This window comes from Struthio camelus, chromosome 2 (genome assembly GCF_040807025.1).
Source record: "Struthio camelus isolate bStrCam1 chromosome 2, bStrCam1.hap1, whole genome shotgun sequence".
Lineage (NCBI taxonomy): Eukaryota > Metazoa > Chordata > Aves > Struthioniformes > Struthionidae > Struthio > Struthio camelus.
Window position 1 is genome coordinate 113,047,572 of NC_090943.1, and position 18,653 is coordinate 113,066,224.

Genomic DNA, 18,653 nt, shown 5'->3' on the forward strand with positions numbered 1-18,653 from the left:
AAGAGTCGTGAGCGTCTTTAATGTAATAGAAAAGGTTCAATAACCTAGGTTCAGCGGTTGTTATAGACTACTGCACTGTCAGAAGAATGACTTGAGATTTAAACCTTTAGAAATTCAGTTCTTTCAGGGCAGTTTTGTACAGAACAAACTATTTTAATCTTGAAAGCACCATGAAGGGACACTACATATCAGCAAGCACAAAAAACAAGAACAGACTGGAACTTTACCATGTAAACTACACCTTGAACACCACTTAGGTAGATTTACACTGCAGGCCAGAGCACAGCACAGAGGTATTCAAATTGACTCAGGTATTATTTGCCACTTAGCCCTGCATGCAATGTAGACATACCCTAGACCTCTGAATATATCATTATGAATTAATTGAGCTTTGCAGCACAATATTTAGGCCCTCATTCTGCATCACCAAAATCAACAGTCATTTTCCATCAACTTCAGAGAGCGCAGGATCAGGCTTGTAATCACAAACATACTTGTACTAACAAAACATTTGTTTGGAACATAAAGCTCTGTCAAGTTCAAACATGAGTTTGAGGGCATGCAGACTGATTACAAATGTTTAAAAAGACTAGTTCTGAATCTTTCTTATATATACACACACAAGTCCTTCTGTCACAGACAGGCAAATGTAACTCAGAATCATGAGCTTGCTCTCGTCTTTTGGGAGTGCCCTGCACACGTCTGATAATTAAAAAATAAAAATAAAAAAATAGTTGCCACAATGGATTTCAGACCATTCCAACTTGCACATGGATATGATCTCTTCTTGCTGCATCCAGAAGATGAAGTTTCACAGTTGCTTCTCAAAGGCAAATACCAAGTAAATACCTAAGAAAGACAAAGTTTTTAAACTTTCAGTTTCCTCTGCTGCTCATGAGAGTTTTGAAAATTAAAACAGGTTGATATTTTAGCCAAACAATCTATTAACAGATTACTGAAATAAAAATTGCTATGGTTTCCTAATCAGTAATTCTAGCACTCAAACTCATAAAAGAGAATTCTAACACTGACTCAATTCAAACATATTTGTAATCCAGTTTGTAGACATATTTTCAAGATGGAGCTAGCCATGCTTAAAAGCAAAATATTTCAAATACTGTTAACATGGTTAATGTAACAGTAACTTTAGTTAATGACACTACTGTAATGTGAATGTAATTCACAAATTAGCATGCAACCATAACTATGCCATTCTACACATAATTAACATTCACTGGTGCATAAAAGGTCATATGCAATTTTAAGTTGACGACTCCTTTTTACATGCATTAAACGATAATTAGGTTTGGAATGACTAACTTCATTTTTAATTAAAAAGTGAAAAAAATCACGGTAAGAAATTTTGCTCTTTTAAAGCATCAGGGACAAAGAAGAAATGTTTATTAACGCTAGATCGCATTTTCTCAAGTTCAAAACATACAGATATTCATACAGTCTACACCAGTACCCTTGGGAGATACTTAGCTTAAAAACAGCACCAGCCATGTCAGGGGCTCTTACGTTTCATATCAGACAGTTAAGTTTAATTAGTTTGTTAAGAGACCATGAATACAGTTACACAGGTTTCCAGCTAAACCCCTTTTTTTTTTTTAATGGGTAAGGTGCCATAGCTACATGGAAAAATCCACCTAGACAAGCCAGATGCACACTCTTCAGCAGTAAAGCAAAGTGAAGTCCCACTTAACGGGCAAGCAGGGTCCGTGCCCTAGCCATCAGAAGCACTGTACTCCAGATCTCTCTGGAAAGAGATCACTTCAGAATCATTTATCTTTAAAAGGTATAAAAAGCCCTTTCCAACTAGATTCATGATTTAGATAACACTTTCAGTTTGCTGGAATTAACATCTATCTTTATGATTCACGCATTTTTAAAAATTAGCTAATAATTTTCTATATCGGGAAAAAAAAAACTAAATGTTTTCATTCACAAATCAACCAGCATTTTTGTTTCCTTGTTTTAAATTGCTAGCACAACTAGCATAACTATCTGTAAAACTGCAAATCCTGGTTGGCTACAGTTACACTGAAGTTAATAACCATCTCTGGGAGAAAATTTTTACCATTAGTCTTCTCAGCCCCTTATATCTGTGTTTTATTAAATTTACAGTTGAAAAACCCAACATCAAAAGTTTCCCATAACACAACTGCTCACGACACTCAAAATGGATTTAACAACATCGAACCCTTTCGAGTGTCTGAGGCACTGACTTAAAAACCAAATAACTTTTCCCTAACTATACTTTAATTGCTTCTTCCTGAAATGTATTAATCACTACAGGCAATGAGTAAAAGCCTCAGTTGCTGTCTCCCCAATACAGACTGATATTTTTTTGGAAGAACATATGTCCCAAGTGAAGTTTGTTTTCTAGTGGAGTAGTACCGGTATAATACCTAAGTTTAACGAACAGAAGTGTAGAAGTATTATTCTAAATCCTTTAATTCTGGCAGAATAATCTTTAATTTTGGCACCCCTTTTTACTACATTCTAAGTAATGCTCCCCCAAACTATATTTATACTCAAAAAGTTTTCATGCTAGAAGCTCCTTAAGTATAGCAAAACTTCAATCTCTTCTCTGCATTTCCCCCCATTTATTGAAACACGTGCAATAAATAATCCATACTTGGGCATTTGCATAACAAACAAAATCTCATTTTATTTAGAATTTGCATTTACTTCCAAAATTAACAGCCTATATATTTCAGAGTTTTCAACCCAGTCATTCAGTCAACACCAAGTTTTCAAAACAATACTTACTTGTTGCTTCCCATTCAGATTTACTCAAGGTTCCCTAGAAGAGGGCACAACAGGCAGTTTAAGTAAGAGTATGAGGAAAAAATAAAACACAGATTTAAATCAGGGGTAATCAATCTTTCACAAACCAATTTCTAAACACTCACACTAGCTGCCTACTTAGAGACTAGATCAGCATTACTGTAAACCACATATGCTTGCAACTTCAATATCTAGGATGATAGGGGATTGGGATATCCCAGATCAGGGAAAATACCCAGATTATATAGGTATAGCAGAATGAGTCAACAGTCTGCAACTCAGAGGCACTTTGGGTCCATTACAGAACATCAGCGTGACTCATCCTGACTGAAACCACTCTACAGCCCACCTTCCCCAACACTCATACAGAGGTCAGGAAGCGATCATACCCCACAGGGCCACCCACCTTCCCCAGGACAACTGCCTGCCTTGACCTAACATCTCCCTGCAGCCCATAAAAGCTCTATTTGTAGGAGGCCAACTCCAAACCCAGCTCAGACACTAAGAACAACAGTCTGTCTTGCAGCCCTAAGAAACCTACTCCTAGCCCAGCCTTTCAGACACAAGCAGGAGAGCAAGGGAAGCACTCAAGATGAAAAGCTACTGCCGTTTACCCTACCGATTAAGCAGCGTGACGTGACAAACAATAAGCTGATTTTCTGCTCTGGACACTTCATGCTGTTGTGCCCTCGCTAAGGGCAAGATTTAGCCCACGAACAACCCACTGGCCAATCCTGACCAAATGATTATCTTTCCAAAAGTTAGCAAAAAAAGGCTTGTTCGAGCAGATTTCTTCTCTGCCAGGGGACATATCACTGTCTTACATCAGTGTCTTACACTTCTTTCTAGGTAACACAATTGCCAGCTGTTGAAGAACAAAAATCAGGCAAGAGAGGTCTTTGGTCCAACTCAGCCGTTCTCATGTTCTTAAGCATATTTCTAAAGAGCACCAATTTGCTTTTTAAAACTACTAGATTTCAATAGAGAGCAGATTTCTTTTCTATCTTGATGTAAGATTTTGATATATATAGTAAAAGGTGCATATCTTCAGGAATTCAAACACAAACAGTAAATAATCAATGTTAAAAAAAACAAACAAGCCAAGTGAAAAATTTCAAGCTGACTTGCATTACGCTATATCCATCACAACAAAGTACAATGCTATATTGGAGTAACTGCTTGTCCCTTCACTAAAACTACAAGGCTCTAATTTTGGTTCTGGCTTTTCAAAGAACCTCAACACATGCAGACCTAAAGTTCAGATAAAAAGAGCCAAGGTTGCTTATCAAGAACCATGCAGCATGAATAGGTCAAACTAAGTCTTTGCAAGGTTTCCATCTGCCAAACCCACAACAATATGCTACCTTGCATAGCTAGTCTGGCTACAGATGGAGAGGCAACGGGCAAATAAACAGGAGCAGCTCCTGGGGGGAAAACAGCAGCTCCCACCCACAGACACTGCCCCTTCTGCTCCCTTCCCAGGAACAGCAGCTGTGCAGGCTCCTGTCCATCCTGCACTCAACCAATTCTGAGACCAATACAGGAGAGTGAAGGGCTGGGAGGGAACCAGCTGCCAGAGCTAGACCACTACAGCTCCTTAAGAAACTGAAATTCACAAAAGAATCACACACACAAGATTTTCTGGGTTTTTTTTTTTTTGGGGGGGGGGGGAGGGGAGTTGGGTCCCCCTGCCCAAGGATGAGCACAAAGTGCTAGCACGCTCATTTAAAAGCAAAAATAGGGTTAACTCAACACAAAAATGAGTTACAACTCACAAAGCATACAGAATTTTTTCTGGGCTTCTGTAAACTACTGACCTTACTTCCTAACTTGGACTGTAAGCAAACAACCAGTACAAAAAAGGCTGAAACATTTAATTCCTATTTTTTGTTCCAGTCTTGGGAATGCAGAAGGGCAAACACATCACTTAAAAAAAAAAAAAAAAAAAAAGCAAAGTATAGACCAAGCTCCAATATAAATAAAAAAACCTAATTTGTATTTTAAAAATCTAAAATAAAAGAACTTACAAGCACCAAAACATCTACGCTGTAAGAAAAAGACAAACGGAGCTAATCAGGAATAAACTGCATCAATTCAATCTTGCTTCCTTTTTTGACCATAACATAAAAGGAAGCAAGAGATACATTACCTCACCTTCAACGCTTCTACCCTAGTCTTACGAAAATCTCAGAAGCTGACAGTCTTCCCAACTAGACCACATAAGGAGGATAAAGAGCTGGCTGAAAAGTCATCATCAAAGAGCAGCTTGTTCAATGTCTAACTGTGAGGATGTTAAAAATGGGGTCCAACTGTTAAAAATGGGTTCAATGCACTCCAAGACTGCCGTACTGCTAAGGACAATGGAAGAAAGAAAAATGCTCCATAAAAATCTGAGAAAGACAACAAGCTCAGAAAGGCAGCAAGTCCTCTTGAAGGCAGGACCAGAATTAGAAAAAGAAAAATCATTAGACAAATGATCTAAAATCTAGTATCATCTCCATTAAAGATAGTTGATAGTATCATAATTCTTCTATTTCTACAGCTATAAACCAAGCGCAGACATTCCAAAGGAGAAATAGCTGACGAAACAGGAGAAGTGCACAAAAACATCTCCAGATTTCAAATACATACAACATTATGAAGAAAATAACATTATGAAGAATACTTTCAATTGACTTCTGTGTCAGAGGATAAAAAAAAAAAAAAAAAGCTTTAATACATAGTGTGAAGATTCAGAAACCAAAGAAAGTATTTCAAATTAAAGAGTGCTAGAGCACTTGCCAAGGAAGATGATAAAATATCCTTTTGCATTGTTACAAGTCTCTTCACAGCTAACAACTTAGTGACTGTGATTCTTTGAGAAAGGGGTACAGATCGGACCAACTCTTTAGCCTTGCAGTTGTGCAATCTCTCCACATGCACAGAGACAATCTCACAATCACAGAGACCAATTTCATTCTGTAGTTGAAATAAGAAACAAAACGTCTATAAGATTAGGACCTAAATTTTAAACATACTTTACGCAAGTGAAGTAAGAATAACTTACCAATGGTAACTTTGCCTTGCCATCTTTGATAAACTCTTTTGCATGCTCATAATCATCCGGCTTATCAGAAACAAGCTTGGAATCACCAAAGGCAGAATATGGCTGAAGAACAAAGGAAAAAAAAAAAGAATAAAAAGAAAAAAGTACTGATTAGGTAGTAAGATACACTGACCACATCAATCAAAGGTTTATCACAACATGGCCCAAAACTGAGGTCGGAACTTAAAAGGAGGATCTTAAATTTAGATGTCTCCTTTAAAGAACCTATAAGTTTAGGTGTGATATTACCTACTTCCCAGAAAAAGTGACACTCAAGATTTATCAATTAAGTTCTAATTAGGTCTCTGAAACCGGATAGATGGAATAAGCTAGAAAAATTCTTCTCTGTGTAGAGCTCATCATGAATATTACCTACACATACCTCTTCCAGAAGAGCAACTGAACAAAATGACATCTCTTAAGCAGAAGTACAGAGAACAGCCTTAGACGACTGTGAGATTTCAAGCAGAACATTTAACATGCCTAAATGAGATACTGAAGCTATAAACAGAAGTATACACTTAATTCTTTTCAAGACTATACACTTATGAAAGATCCCAGTTAGTACAAAATAGTCTGTACTTACCATTGCAGTCCTCAGTAGCAAGTGACTGCTAATTTAAGATAACTATCACTTTTTTAACAAGCTGTTATGTAAGAGGCTGTGTCACTATACTACTGGCAATATGAGCCCATATAGAGCACCATCCCTTTCAGAGTAAAAACAGGCAGTCAGGTCCACCTGCAGTCCACCTGACAAACGTTTAATATGCCAACAGATATTTAACTACATAGTTTTATGACTAAAACTCCTGCTGTTTGAGGGAGGAGGGAAGCAGAGAGAAGCAGGAGCAAGAAAAATAGAGTCTCAGACATGTTGTGGGAAAGCTCCTCTAAACCTGCTAAAGTCATCCAGTTTAAGAGCTTGAGGCATTGAGCAAAAACCTAAGTTCAGTTGCAATACAGTGCCATTTTCTTATACGAATACAGCCTATCCTTTTATTTCTACAAAATTAGTTTGTCTTTCCAATCAATACTTCTTGCACAAAGATTCAGTTTTCAGTCTCCCTCTGAAGAGAGATTGATTACAGTTATCACCGTGCAACATCAGCCGTGATTCTTGGGTTTCTGTATAAAAAAGGGAAGCAAACACACCTGACCAAATAAAAACAAAAAATGTGTTCTTCTGCCTACTATTTAATAAAAATGAAAGTTTCCTTCAAAACGGAAATTCTATCTACGAAACTGAAGTGTGCTTTCAGCCATAAGAGTTTAGTTCTTCTATTGGTAGTCTTTAATTAACTGCAAAATGTTCACAATGAGAAATTCAACTGTTGCACAAATAATTAGCAAGATGCAAACCGCTATTAAACGAAACAAATTAACCCTGTATTTACCTCCAAGGCCTGCATTCTCCTTAGCAGCATTTTATGCTCATCATTCTTGATCTTTTCTTCATAGAATTCTCGAAATGTCATTTTGTAGACGAGCTTCATACCATGCTTCTTTGCCATCCTGATAAAATAATACACTTAATTAGGGAATCCAAAAAATTACTACAGTTTTATTTACAAAGGACCAGTTTTAAGCCACAGTGACATCTTATGGTATTCACTAGGATTACAGTCTCTCCAGAATTTGTTTAGCGAAGGAACTTGGACGAAAAGAGCCTGCACTACCACCACAAACTGTACTTTTAAGAGTTATGTCAACTAAAATCTTCAAAGAACTCAATACAAATATTTCAATGGAAAAACCTCTCTTCTCCCTACACACACAAGCTCATAAGTTCCATCTGAGTTTCCATATAAACAAAGCTATTGCCCCTGCAGTATCATCATCCTGCCACATCGGCTGCTACGTAAATGCTAAGAGACCCACCTCCTACTAGATTTAGTGCTTGCATTTAAATTACACGTAAAGGCACTGTGGTCAAACAACACTGAAGTTGCAGGCCTCAGTGACAGATGCTGATACTCTTCAGAGAGATCTATAAATAAAGTGGGTGAAAAGATACAGGTTTGAAGAAAAAGCTCAGTGTTGGTGTTACGTCCATATTGAGCTTGAACAGTGGAAACAAAACAACAACAAAAAAATAATATGGAAACATCTGACTATACCTCAGAAGGAGGCAGGCTGGGAAAGATAAATCTGAGTTCATGCAAATTGCAAAACGTATGTACACAGCTAAAGTAAATGCACAGGAACGAAAATAAACGTTGCAGGGAAAAATCCTTCCTGAATATCCAAAAACATCTGAGGAAGACAAGAAAGAGGCACCACGATGAAGATGCTCAAGAGGACTTCCTAAAGGACTAGAGAGAGGTGGAATGAAACCAAAAAAATTAAGATTAAAGGAAGAGAAAGATGACTCTATTAAAGGCTGGCTGCAGATCACGCACAACAGGTACTGAAATCGCTATGTGCAAACTAGCATAAATCTTCACAGCGTCTGACCAGAGCACCTTCAATTGAGTGCAACAGTTAGAAGGCAGATTACACAGACTGTTGGATAGAAATGTGAGGAACTTCTCAAATTAGAGCAACAATAAAAAATGAGAAAGGAGGGAAAAAAAAATATTACAAAGGCCAAAACGTGTTTATTTTCCGCCAGTAATGTGCAACACCACCCAAGTTAAACAACTGCTTATTCACATTTCACTATTTTCATTATATAATGATTTCAAAACTTAACTTACTCTTCCAGTAATGGAAAATAAACCAAGAACTCAGGAACATCAACCACTTCTTCTAAGTGGAAGTCATACTTGCAGCCAAACAAGGGATAGTCTCCCTTCTTTTCAAATTTTACACTGTATACATCATTCCCAAATGAATTTGTTTCTGAAGCTTCAAGTCGTTTTCTATAAAATAAGATACAAACAAATAGTAACAACCGACCAGATTTTAAATTTTACAGACAAAAACAATCCATAAGAGACTTGAAATTCTTTTTCACGGTGCTCCACAGGACAGAGTTCAGTGATCTCCGTACTTTCCCAGCCCCCTTATTAAATAAGGCATCAAAACAATGGAATTGAGCAAGGAAGCATACTAAGTTTTAACAGTTTATCTTTCCTATGCAAGGTACGAAGGATTAAACGGACCTAGAAATTAACCTTCACCCCAGGCAGTTTATAGGAAAGAGGCAGGCTTTCTTAACTACCATAGCACAACTCTAACAGTTATTCTCCAGTTTGTAGCCGTTTTGTCACTATTTAAAGTCAATACAGGTCCATATATGACCAGAAGAGCCCTGGGTGCAAAAGACAAGGGTTAGTATAGATTCACCTATTTGACTCAAGTTCATGAGTGAGATTTTCTGACTAGAAGCCAAAACCATTGCAAAAAACTTGGACTTATTTTTCCACAAATATACCAGAGCACTATAAGAATGACTGTCATTCAATAACACTTCACACACTTTTGAAAGACAAACAGAAAATGAAAGTACTTACACAAGCTCAAAGCTATTTGGAGTTGTGCCAATGAAATACCCCCCAGGAGAGAGGTTCCCACAAGCATTTTTAAGCATCATGTCAGCCTGCTCATATGTCTCAAATGAATAATGGTAAACAAATTGACAGCTGCAAATGTCAAAGCACATATGTGGATCATTGTATTTGGAAGATAGGAGATCCTGAAATTGATTGAAAAAAAAAAAAAAAAGTGCCAGAAGCTAAAGAAACAAGCATGAGTCACTTAATTCAACAACACATACTACTCCCATAATTCTTTCCAGTTTTTCCTTTCAGCCCCCACACCTTCACACCTTGAACAAGGATATGATCGAAGAAATGGGACTAGGAAGCCCAGTGTTACACAGAAAACCATGCCCAACATTCAGGAACAAGAACATGCATATACATTTCAAAGTTATAATTTCCTCAGCATTCTTTTAATGTGATCAAGTAACTACAACTCTAAACCTGAAAGGTCAAAAACAAAACTAACGGCTTCCTAATAGTCTCCAAAACCATTCTGCTGTTGAGGGTTTATAAGCAGCCACAATTTAGCTGAAAGCAAATATCATAATAAAATGAAATCACTGTTTACCAAGTCCTTGTAATCAGAACTGTCACTTCTCTTGCTCAGAAAATACCCATAAAATGTACAACTGTGCGGAGGGGCTGTTTTAAATGTAACAGTTTGCCTGGCCTCTGAGTGGTATTTGTTTTTATCCTAACACACACATGCATACACACACAGCCCCTTTCTTAATCTAAGTAACCAGTAATGGTGGAGGAGGTGGTCTTGGAATTTGTCAGGTTAAAGCTTGCCACACTTCAACCTTGCATTCTAGCAGTACTCCAACTTTTTTGATCATGCTTTCTCCCCAAAGCCCTTGAAGTGCATTCAGTATTTATGTTTCATACCTAACTGTTCTACCTGAATTTCTTCTCTCTCATAGACTTCCCATCCATCTATTCACTCCCAGCCCCTACCAGTTCTTGCCGCATGCTGTCACCATTCTGTATGCGGCAAGTCAAAAACAGACACTTCACATACCCATAGCAATTTTTTTGCTCGTTTACTCCTCCTCCACTGTTTTAAAAGGAGACATATAGAAACTGGTATATGGAAGGGAGAAACTACACAAACTGTGAGAGGGAGATTTTGCATTGTGTATAAAACAGAGGACAGAGATACAAAATCAGGGAGATTAACTTGTGTGCGTACAGACAGACAGAACAGAGTACACAACAGACAATACATTTGCATAAAAGACTGAGGTGTGAGAGCAATGTGAAAATATCCCTTTTCTTCCTGTCTGAGGCTTTCTCCCCTTTCCCTGACTGCAATTTTGAGTCAAGGGAGAGATCATATGGAAAACTGCAACTGACCGGATTCCTCGGAAGGGGAGGCAACCAGGAGTTCAAGCCAGGGACCCCTTTTGTAGGGCTAGGAAGAACAAGTTTGGCCTTTCCACAGATACACTGAAACCAGCCAGGCTCAGTCTTTGACAGCAGGGCACACTCAGACTTCCAAGAAGCAAAGGCAGTGCCGGGTAAAAAGACAGTCTCCTAAGTCTCAGCAATGTACTCCATAGCTGGTTCATACAGTCTAAGAAACGTGCTCTGTCACACAAGTGTTAAAGATATGTATTATAGGAATTAAAATGCTACTAGAAAAATTATTGGGATAAGCAAAATGTAGAAGTCAAATCACAAACTGTCCTTTATTCACTCCAGCATAAAAACATAGTGACTAGCTGTCAACATCTCATGTGTATTCCAGACCTCTAGAAATAAGTATTCATTCCCTTCCGCTTGTCAGGTGAGAGAAACTGAAAGCACCAGATTCGTTAACTGAAGTAGACATTCAAGCTGCAAGACTGTTATACTGGAAAACAGTAACGAAACACATTTAACTATGCTTCATGGAACTGTAAAATACAGTTGATTCTCCTGGTAGTGCAACAATTTGATCTTAAAACTACACAACATGCTGAAAACATCGCAGCACTACCATCACTTTCTGTACTTGCTTAAAGTAAGAATGTTAAATCTCTAAATCATTATAAAGCATGGCAACTGTACCTTGGTACTATCCGCCTGTATAAATTCTGCATCAAAAATATGTTCATTATAGCGACATCGGGCTTTCATGTCCTCATACCGCTGCTTGCACTGCTGCACAGAAATGTCAGCAATATCTATTAAAAAATAAATGAATATGCAAACTTCTCCTCAAACAAGAACACTGGAAATATTATTGAGCACAGCAGACACTCTAGGGCATAGATAAAAGCTATCTTCAGTCATGCTCAGATGTGAGTTCTTCTTTACAACTTATAGGAAGACAATTTATTTGTGACTGTAACTCTTTATGTATTTTTTCTGTCTTTATTTCAGACAAAAGTCATAACCTGAGATTTTAAAAAGCTGCCATCCTTAAGGGTGGAAGGAAAGCGTCAAAAATCTGAAGTGATAAGATACTAGGTAATTAAGTGCTGTTAGCATCGTCTAATATGAAATAGTTGGAACAGATCAGCTCCCAGGGTTTCTCAAAATGGTACTGAAAGCTCTTCATATTCTTACAAATATAAAAGATGTTGAAATGCAATGATTTGTGATATATGCTGGTGTATTCGTTGTTTTTTTTTTTCTTTTTAAGATTGTTCCTACCTCAGTGTTCAGTTTCACTGAATACTGACAGTTCAGATAAATTGATTGCTCACTGTTAGTTTTAAAATTACATAATAACTCTTGCTTCCCCAGACTACCCTTATAGTGCTTTTTTGTCTAGGAAGGGGGAAATGGTGTCTGCTTCTCAACATCTACATCATTCATTTAAGCAAAAGATTATTTCATCAGCTTTCAGCTCTTCCCCTTTCTGATTCTGAAAATTTTTAGTTGATGGTAGCATCCAAGACCACTGGTTTTTTTTCATAACACAGCATTTTATATATATATACTTTTTAAATGTAACACTTCATGTTTATTTTCAGAATCGTAAAAACACTGCAAAAGCTTAGACATGGGAGAAAAGATACGGCAAAACACAAAAGCCAGTCCTTTCCTCCATGTTAAATTTCATCTAAGACAATCACTGGCAATTGTGTTTCTTCACTTCTACTACCTTTTATTTTTGAGTTGAAATGAATGCTGACTACACAGAAAATCAACGGTTCTTATATTTATGTTAGCAGTCAAGTCGACGTTTTCAGGTTAAAAGTATAAAAAAAACAAACAAAAACAAAAACACAACAACAACATCACGCACACATACCACTCTGGTATATCACTGCATTTTTGGGCTTATTAACAAAGGAAGGAATAAAAGACCTGAGATGGGCTTAGCTGTTTTTCCATAAAACACTGGTGTACTTTTCCTGGAAAAGTATTATCTTCCTACCTGTACAGACAAGTTTTTTAATTCTCCCTTTTTTCCATTTAAGCAAGTCTCCACCTTTGCCACATCCTAGATCCAAAACAGTTATATCATTCTTCTTCCGTCGTACACGGTCTATAAATTCACCTACAGAAATAAAAAGAGAGAATGTACATGCAGGCCTCTAATTCACTTTTATTGTGCAGAGATCCCTAAAGGGTTCAAGAATTTTAAAATACCTCAGAACCTACTTTGCCTGTATGCCTTCTTGACATTACAGACTTAAATCTCTCTTTCAATAGAGAATGAAAACAACAACTACAAATTCCTAAAGCTATGGAAAAGATAATGAATACTTTCCGTACTTAACATGCTTTGCACGTAGTGTGACTTCAGCTCTGAACTGTTTCCCCGGCAGAAAAAGGCAAAACTTCACAGTTGCTTAACAGAAGCCTATTTGTGGGTAGAGTGTAGGGTTCCCCTTCACTATCCTAATAATAAAGGCAGATTTTACCTAAAAGCATGAGAAAGCATTCGGCAGAAGAGAAAATGCCAAGGATATGTGAGCAAAACATTTTTCTTCCTGTCACATTACAGATGTGCACAGTGTTCTCTACTCAGACTTTCCTAGGCCTTGCAATAACTAGATATTTCTTTACTGTCTTTTCACCCTACATATGCTAATTTCATTTTCTCTTCTTTCTCCACTCTCTAGATATTTCTGCTCTGACTGACGTTGACATATTATGCAAAACATATCAGCGTGCTAGCAACTTTTCTTCACGGTAAGCAGCATGAAATATGTTTTGATATAAGCACTATAATGCTACAGTATTTAAAATCTAAAGGCTTCAAAACAGACTTAATGAATAGCTTTCTATAAACCTAAACACTGCCTCTATCTGCTCTGATACCACACAACAAAAAGCAGCATGCTAAGACAAATGGTGCCAACATCTACTGGCATAGCTCCCCCTTCACGAGTCTATGGTGCTCTGCCAATAATTCTCTTCTTTCTTTGGAGATACCGGATGGTTTTGCTTCCTCCCTTTGGAGTTAGATTTGTGGGATGGTGGACATTGTCTTTATGAAAAGCTGCTACATCTTCTTCCTCAAGAACTATATTCTCTAGTTTTTCACCTTTTTAAAATCACTGACTATGGGTAACGGAGAAAACATTTGTGTTACGTGCTCCAGTTTTCTGCTTAACCTGGACTTGAAGACAAACTGCCTTGGGAAAAACACTAAGATATTATTTCAGATAGATTTAAATAAAAAGAACAGCTCAATCTGACACATACAAATTCTTGACGCTGACCCTTTCTTCTTTGAAAAAGGCAGAAAGAATAAGTTCCCCATATGAAGATTTTCCAGTTTTCAGGTCAGTTGATCTTTACGACTTATTTGGCACTCCAGCAATATAAAAATTATCACAAAGATTCAGAATAAAAGACAGAGATACATAAAGATATTTTATTCCACTTTAAGATCTTACTGTATTAACACACAAAGTGCGTGCCATAATCAGCACCATAAAGCAGAACATAGTTACATTTTTGTACAAACATTAGCTGCATTTTATTAAAGTCTAATGCAATCAGTTAAGGAATCTTACCAATGAGGACACTCTTTGTCCAGTTATTAAAGTTTCGGAGATAGAATATGCGACTCTGGCTGCGTTTTTCTAATCCAACTTCTTGAAGTTCATTATAATGTGCAGCCACAGCTTGTCCATGGCCTATCTCACGCTATAGAAATGAGGAAGGAAATAGACTAAAACAGTGATTCACTCTTATTATTTTTTTCATTTAATCGAAAGACGCTTGTTCACTTTAAGAATTTAAAAACATAAACAAGTAACGACATGAAGATCACCAGCTTTATTTGCATAAAAACATCTCCCATATCTGCCCTAGTGCTGACCTCAGCACTTCAATAACAGCAGAAACAACTCCATTAAAAATTTAATTTCATTTTCCGTTGGTTCAAGTAATTTCTGAAGGATGATGCCCAGTATCTTTCCTTCACAGAAATACTTAAGTTTCAGGTCTTCAATAAATACTCCCATCACTCTCTCAAATAATCAGTTTCGTTCCCCCAAAAGCCAGGGATTGAAGAGGAAGATGTACCTTCTCTAGGAGTACTCTTTCAGTTTTAAGCTTTCTCCAAAATTCTGTATCTGAAATTCAGTATTTACATCTAACAAAAGTGTACACACTGCCAATTTATCCAAAACATCAACCTGCTGATGTTGTGCAATCTCCATTAAGTGACGGATCACAACGCTAAAGCTTTGAACAGACCATTTGTAACTCCAGAGTTCGACTACCTTACTGTCTTTCACTTAACGTAAGCAATAACCTCATGACAGTATTCCATTCAATACTTAATAGCTGGCTGTAGAAATGTCTCTGTTTTAGCCATAAATATAATCAGTCCCAGAGATTTCTGCCCCACATGATATAGAGAAGCATTCTGTACCTGGGTACTACCCTCCTAAGATTTTCTCCCCTTTTAAGTAATTGTCAGCTTTACGCATAGTATGCAATAAAAGTAAATTATGCATAAATTACAAAATAACAAATTGTGTGAGCTGCGCTAAAGCATCTGAAATAACAGTACAAACAAGAATGAAAGATTCTCATCAGTCAAAACTCACAAGCATCCCACAAAGCTCCAGCCACTATGCATTCACACAATTAAACAGCATTCCCAATAGTAATCCACTGCAGAAGTCAATATCCAGACACCTTATTATTGAAATTGCAGTTTCTCAAGGGAAAAGATGGCTCGACTGACTTTAATGTACTACATTAATTCTTTAGTGTTTCAGATAATTTTGGTAACATTCCGAACATACACAGTCATGGAATAGCGATGACCCCCATCACCTGTTTATTACTGCTCTCACAGCTGAGTGATAGTAACGAGTATTTTGATCATTTCTAGTCTTTTAGTGCAAGCACAGACAGTTCCTTGAAAGGCCAGTGAGGATGATTTAAGCTAGAAGAGCTGACTTTGAAAGCAAGTGTGGGAGACATTCACACAATTCACGAACACACCTCAACTGCCTCAAGAGCAGTTGTGAGCAGTTGCAAACAGTCGTTAGACCACTGGCAGCCACATTCAAAGTAATCACCTCCCTACACGCTTAAGTCTGTATCTAAAAAAAAAAAAAACAATGTTTCTCTTGATCTTCTAAACCTGACCCCAAAACTATTCCTTATTAGAAAGATGCAAGGTTTAGTAAAGTTTCAACCACAACAAAGAGCACCCTTTATTCTACCAGATTACGCAGCCATAAATTAACATCCAGGAAAAATTCTGAACAGGAAAACAAAGCTTGAGACCAAATACATTCTCAAATTATACTTAAATATCCCAAAAGGTCAAAGTTAGACTGGATATTATAGCATCAATTTCTACAGGTGCATACATAACAAGGAACAGTCTTATACAAAATATTGTTTCCCTTTTTCACCTTCCCAGTTAGAAGAACAAGTATTTTCAGTTGTTCTCACAAAGTCTTAAACAAAATAAAGTATCAGGTACTTCTAAAGCCTTCAGTACTTCATCTTCTTAACAAATCATACTAAAGGTATACCACAGAAGATGCACTTTCCAGAGTTTTCTAAATTACACCTTATTCAGGAGATTAAGGACAAAACACCTCATGCAAGAACCTTCCATGCACACACAACTATACTAACAGATAGGATGACTCAAAATACAAGACATACTAAATCAAGATGCATGACTTGGTCTAAGACTGGCAAATCCTATGCTACGCTACCAGACTGATACCATATAGAGGACAGAACGATAATTTTAGAATTAGACTTGATTTCCATCCCCAGCATGTCCTGAGATCAGATTCTTTGAACGTTCTAATTACTAACCCCCTTTGTCCCTCTTTCACTGAGTCCAACATAACTTCTGCATCGGTTACTTTGCTTGGAAGCTATCCACAGAACTAATTTTGACATTTGGTAGTTCACAGTGTTTCATACATGCTTAGTGCAAATATTTTCAACCTCTTCTTGGGCCGAGGCTTTGAAACAAGAATTTGAACGCAGTTCAAAACAAATGATACTCACTACTTTCCTGGGAGCTTCATCTTCAGGTTCTAATTTCCTCTTTTTTGCTCTGTTGTCCTGATTATCACTAGTAATTTTTTTTTCATTTTCAACGGCGCGCCCTGTACCTGAAGTTGAGCTACTGCCTTCCAAATTGACGCCTGAATCTTCCTCTAAAGTATGAGATGTTCTCTCTGCTTCTTCACTCAAACTCTTCTCAACTTCTTGCTCCTCTATCTTGGTTAAATCAGCCATTTTTTTGGCGGGTCAATCTCCTCGTTCATTGATCAGAACAGAAATCTACAGAGAAGAAAAAATACTGTTTTCAGTGTTGAATTCAACTTACTCTCAGTTACAGTAATGATTTTTCAATCATAATAATACCATTATGAAAAAACAAGGTATGCAATAATTAACATATATCACATAGACTTCAAATTTAACTAGTTTTTTTAATAAAGAGAGCTGAATAAAATACATGGAATTTCAAAGTACTCTCATTATAATAAGATCAATGAAGATACAGCTCTGTTCTTCATGTCTGAGTCTCTCATAGCTATCTTTATTCATTCACCTGCAAAGCCTTTTGTCTTTTCTAGTTTGCAATCTCCCTCCTTTCCCCCTCCACAGTAAAATGTAACCTACAAATCACTCTGTTTAGAAGGAGAAGCTGATAAAATACTTCAAGCTAATTTTTTAAGCTGGTATGTTTTCAAAGGGATGCTCTTAAACAAACAAACAAACAGGAAAAAAAAAATCAAGATGCAAATTTGCATATCAATTCTGGATTTTTAAGTTTGCCAGGAATAACCGCTATGCCTCAAGCTTCACTAATATTCTTTACGTGTAACTGTATTTCTGATTCTCCACTTTACAAACATCTCTATGGTCAGTATGGCACCAAACCACTAGTATGGAGCTCATCTAGGCTCTAGCACATCCCAGCCTTCTTCCTACCATGAGGAGGGAGCAGAACACCTCCTTTTCAGCAGGGCACAGGAAGGGATAATTTAGCAATTCCATTCATAAAACAGTAGCCTATTTCTGCCTAATGAAACACATGCTTGTTTCACTGTCTTCAGGCCTATGCCTACCAACAAGGGCCACAGGACATCTGTTAAGCGGGTCACCATAAACAGACCTCAGAAAGGCTTTCCTAAAAATGCACCACCTTTAAGTAAAATTCATATAAGTATTTTTTACTATAATACTGTATCTATTTCTAATGCTTTCCAAAAAACACATCATTCCTTATCCTCACTGAGTTGCTCCAAGCGTTATACCAGCCGCTTTTCAAGCTTAAGCGCAGAAACAAGCAACATTTTTAAAAATGACAACAAAAATCCAAGTACCCACGGGGCTGCATCACGCTCCATCAGAAGAAAAGCTGAAGTGCTCAGAACGCCAAGGCAAACAACCGGGGGGGGGGGGGAAGGAAACGTGCTCGCGGCCCGTGAAGTGGGATGGGGCAAAGAAGAAATGGAAGCCGCAGAGCCCTCCCACCCCACTCCCCGTTAACGGACTAGGCCCTGAAAGACTTTTAGCCGCGTTACGGCGGGGGGCGGCTGCCCAGAGCAAGGAAGCTGGTGTTGCCGCGCAGCGAGCACGAACCTTCCCTCAGGGCGGGCCACGCGCGACCGCTAACCGCGGCCGTTTATACCGGCCCTCCCCGAGCCAGCAACGGAAGCGGCGCGAGCCGCCGCCACGTCACACAGCGAGTTCCGGCGCTCCTGCCGCCCATTGGTGGAGGCAGGCTCCGCAGAGCACGCGCCCCGCCCCGCCCCAGGGGCCGGAGCCCCGCCCCCTCGGCCCCGCGGCGCCCCGCCCTCTTGCAGCGCCCGCGCGGCGGAGGCCCCGCGCCTCCC

The 18,653-nt window shown here is 38.1% G+C and overlaps 1 protein-coding gene across 5 annotated transcripts in view; it reads right to left on the reverse strand.

Moving 5' to 3' along the window:
• The window catches only part of RNMT (RNA guanine-7 methyltransferase), a 19,649-nt gene continuing 996 nt past the window's right edge, over positions 1-18,653 (reverse strand). For 2 of the 5 annotated variants that reach the window (XM_068932099.1, XM_068932097.1), the window contains exons 2-11: positions 16,810-17,088; positions 14,328-14,460; positions 12,737-12,859; positions 11,419-11,534; positions 9,337-9,518; positions 8,578-8,742; positions 7,276-7,393; positions 5,840-5,941; positions 2,776-2,809; positions 1-849 (exon numbers count right to left, since the gene is read on the reverse strand). In XM_068932099.1, the coding sequence (XP_068788200.1) occupies positions 812-849; positions 2,776-2,809; positions 5,840-5,941; positions 7,276-7,393; positions 8,578-8,742; positions 9,337-9,518; positions 11,419-11,534; positions 12,737-12,859; positions 14,328-14,460; positions 16,810-17,043 (1,245 nt within the window). In that variant the 5' untranslated portion in view covers positions 17,044-17,088 and the 3' untranslated portion in view covers positions 1-811. Of the gene's footprint in view, positions 850-2,775; positions 2,810-5,839; positions 5,942-7,275; positions 7,394-8,577; positions 8,743-9,336; positions 9,519-11,418; positions 11,535-12,736; positions 12,860-14,327; positions 14,461-16,809; positions 17,089-18,140; positions 18,530-18,653 lie in introns of those variants that run through there. The other 3 variants (XM_068932098.1, XM_009686033.2, XM_068932100.1) reach the window with 3 other exon arrangements.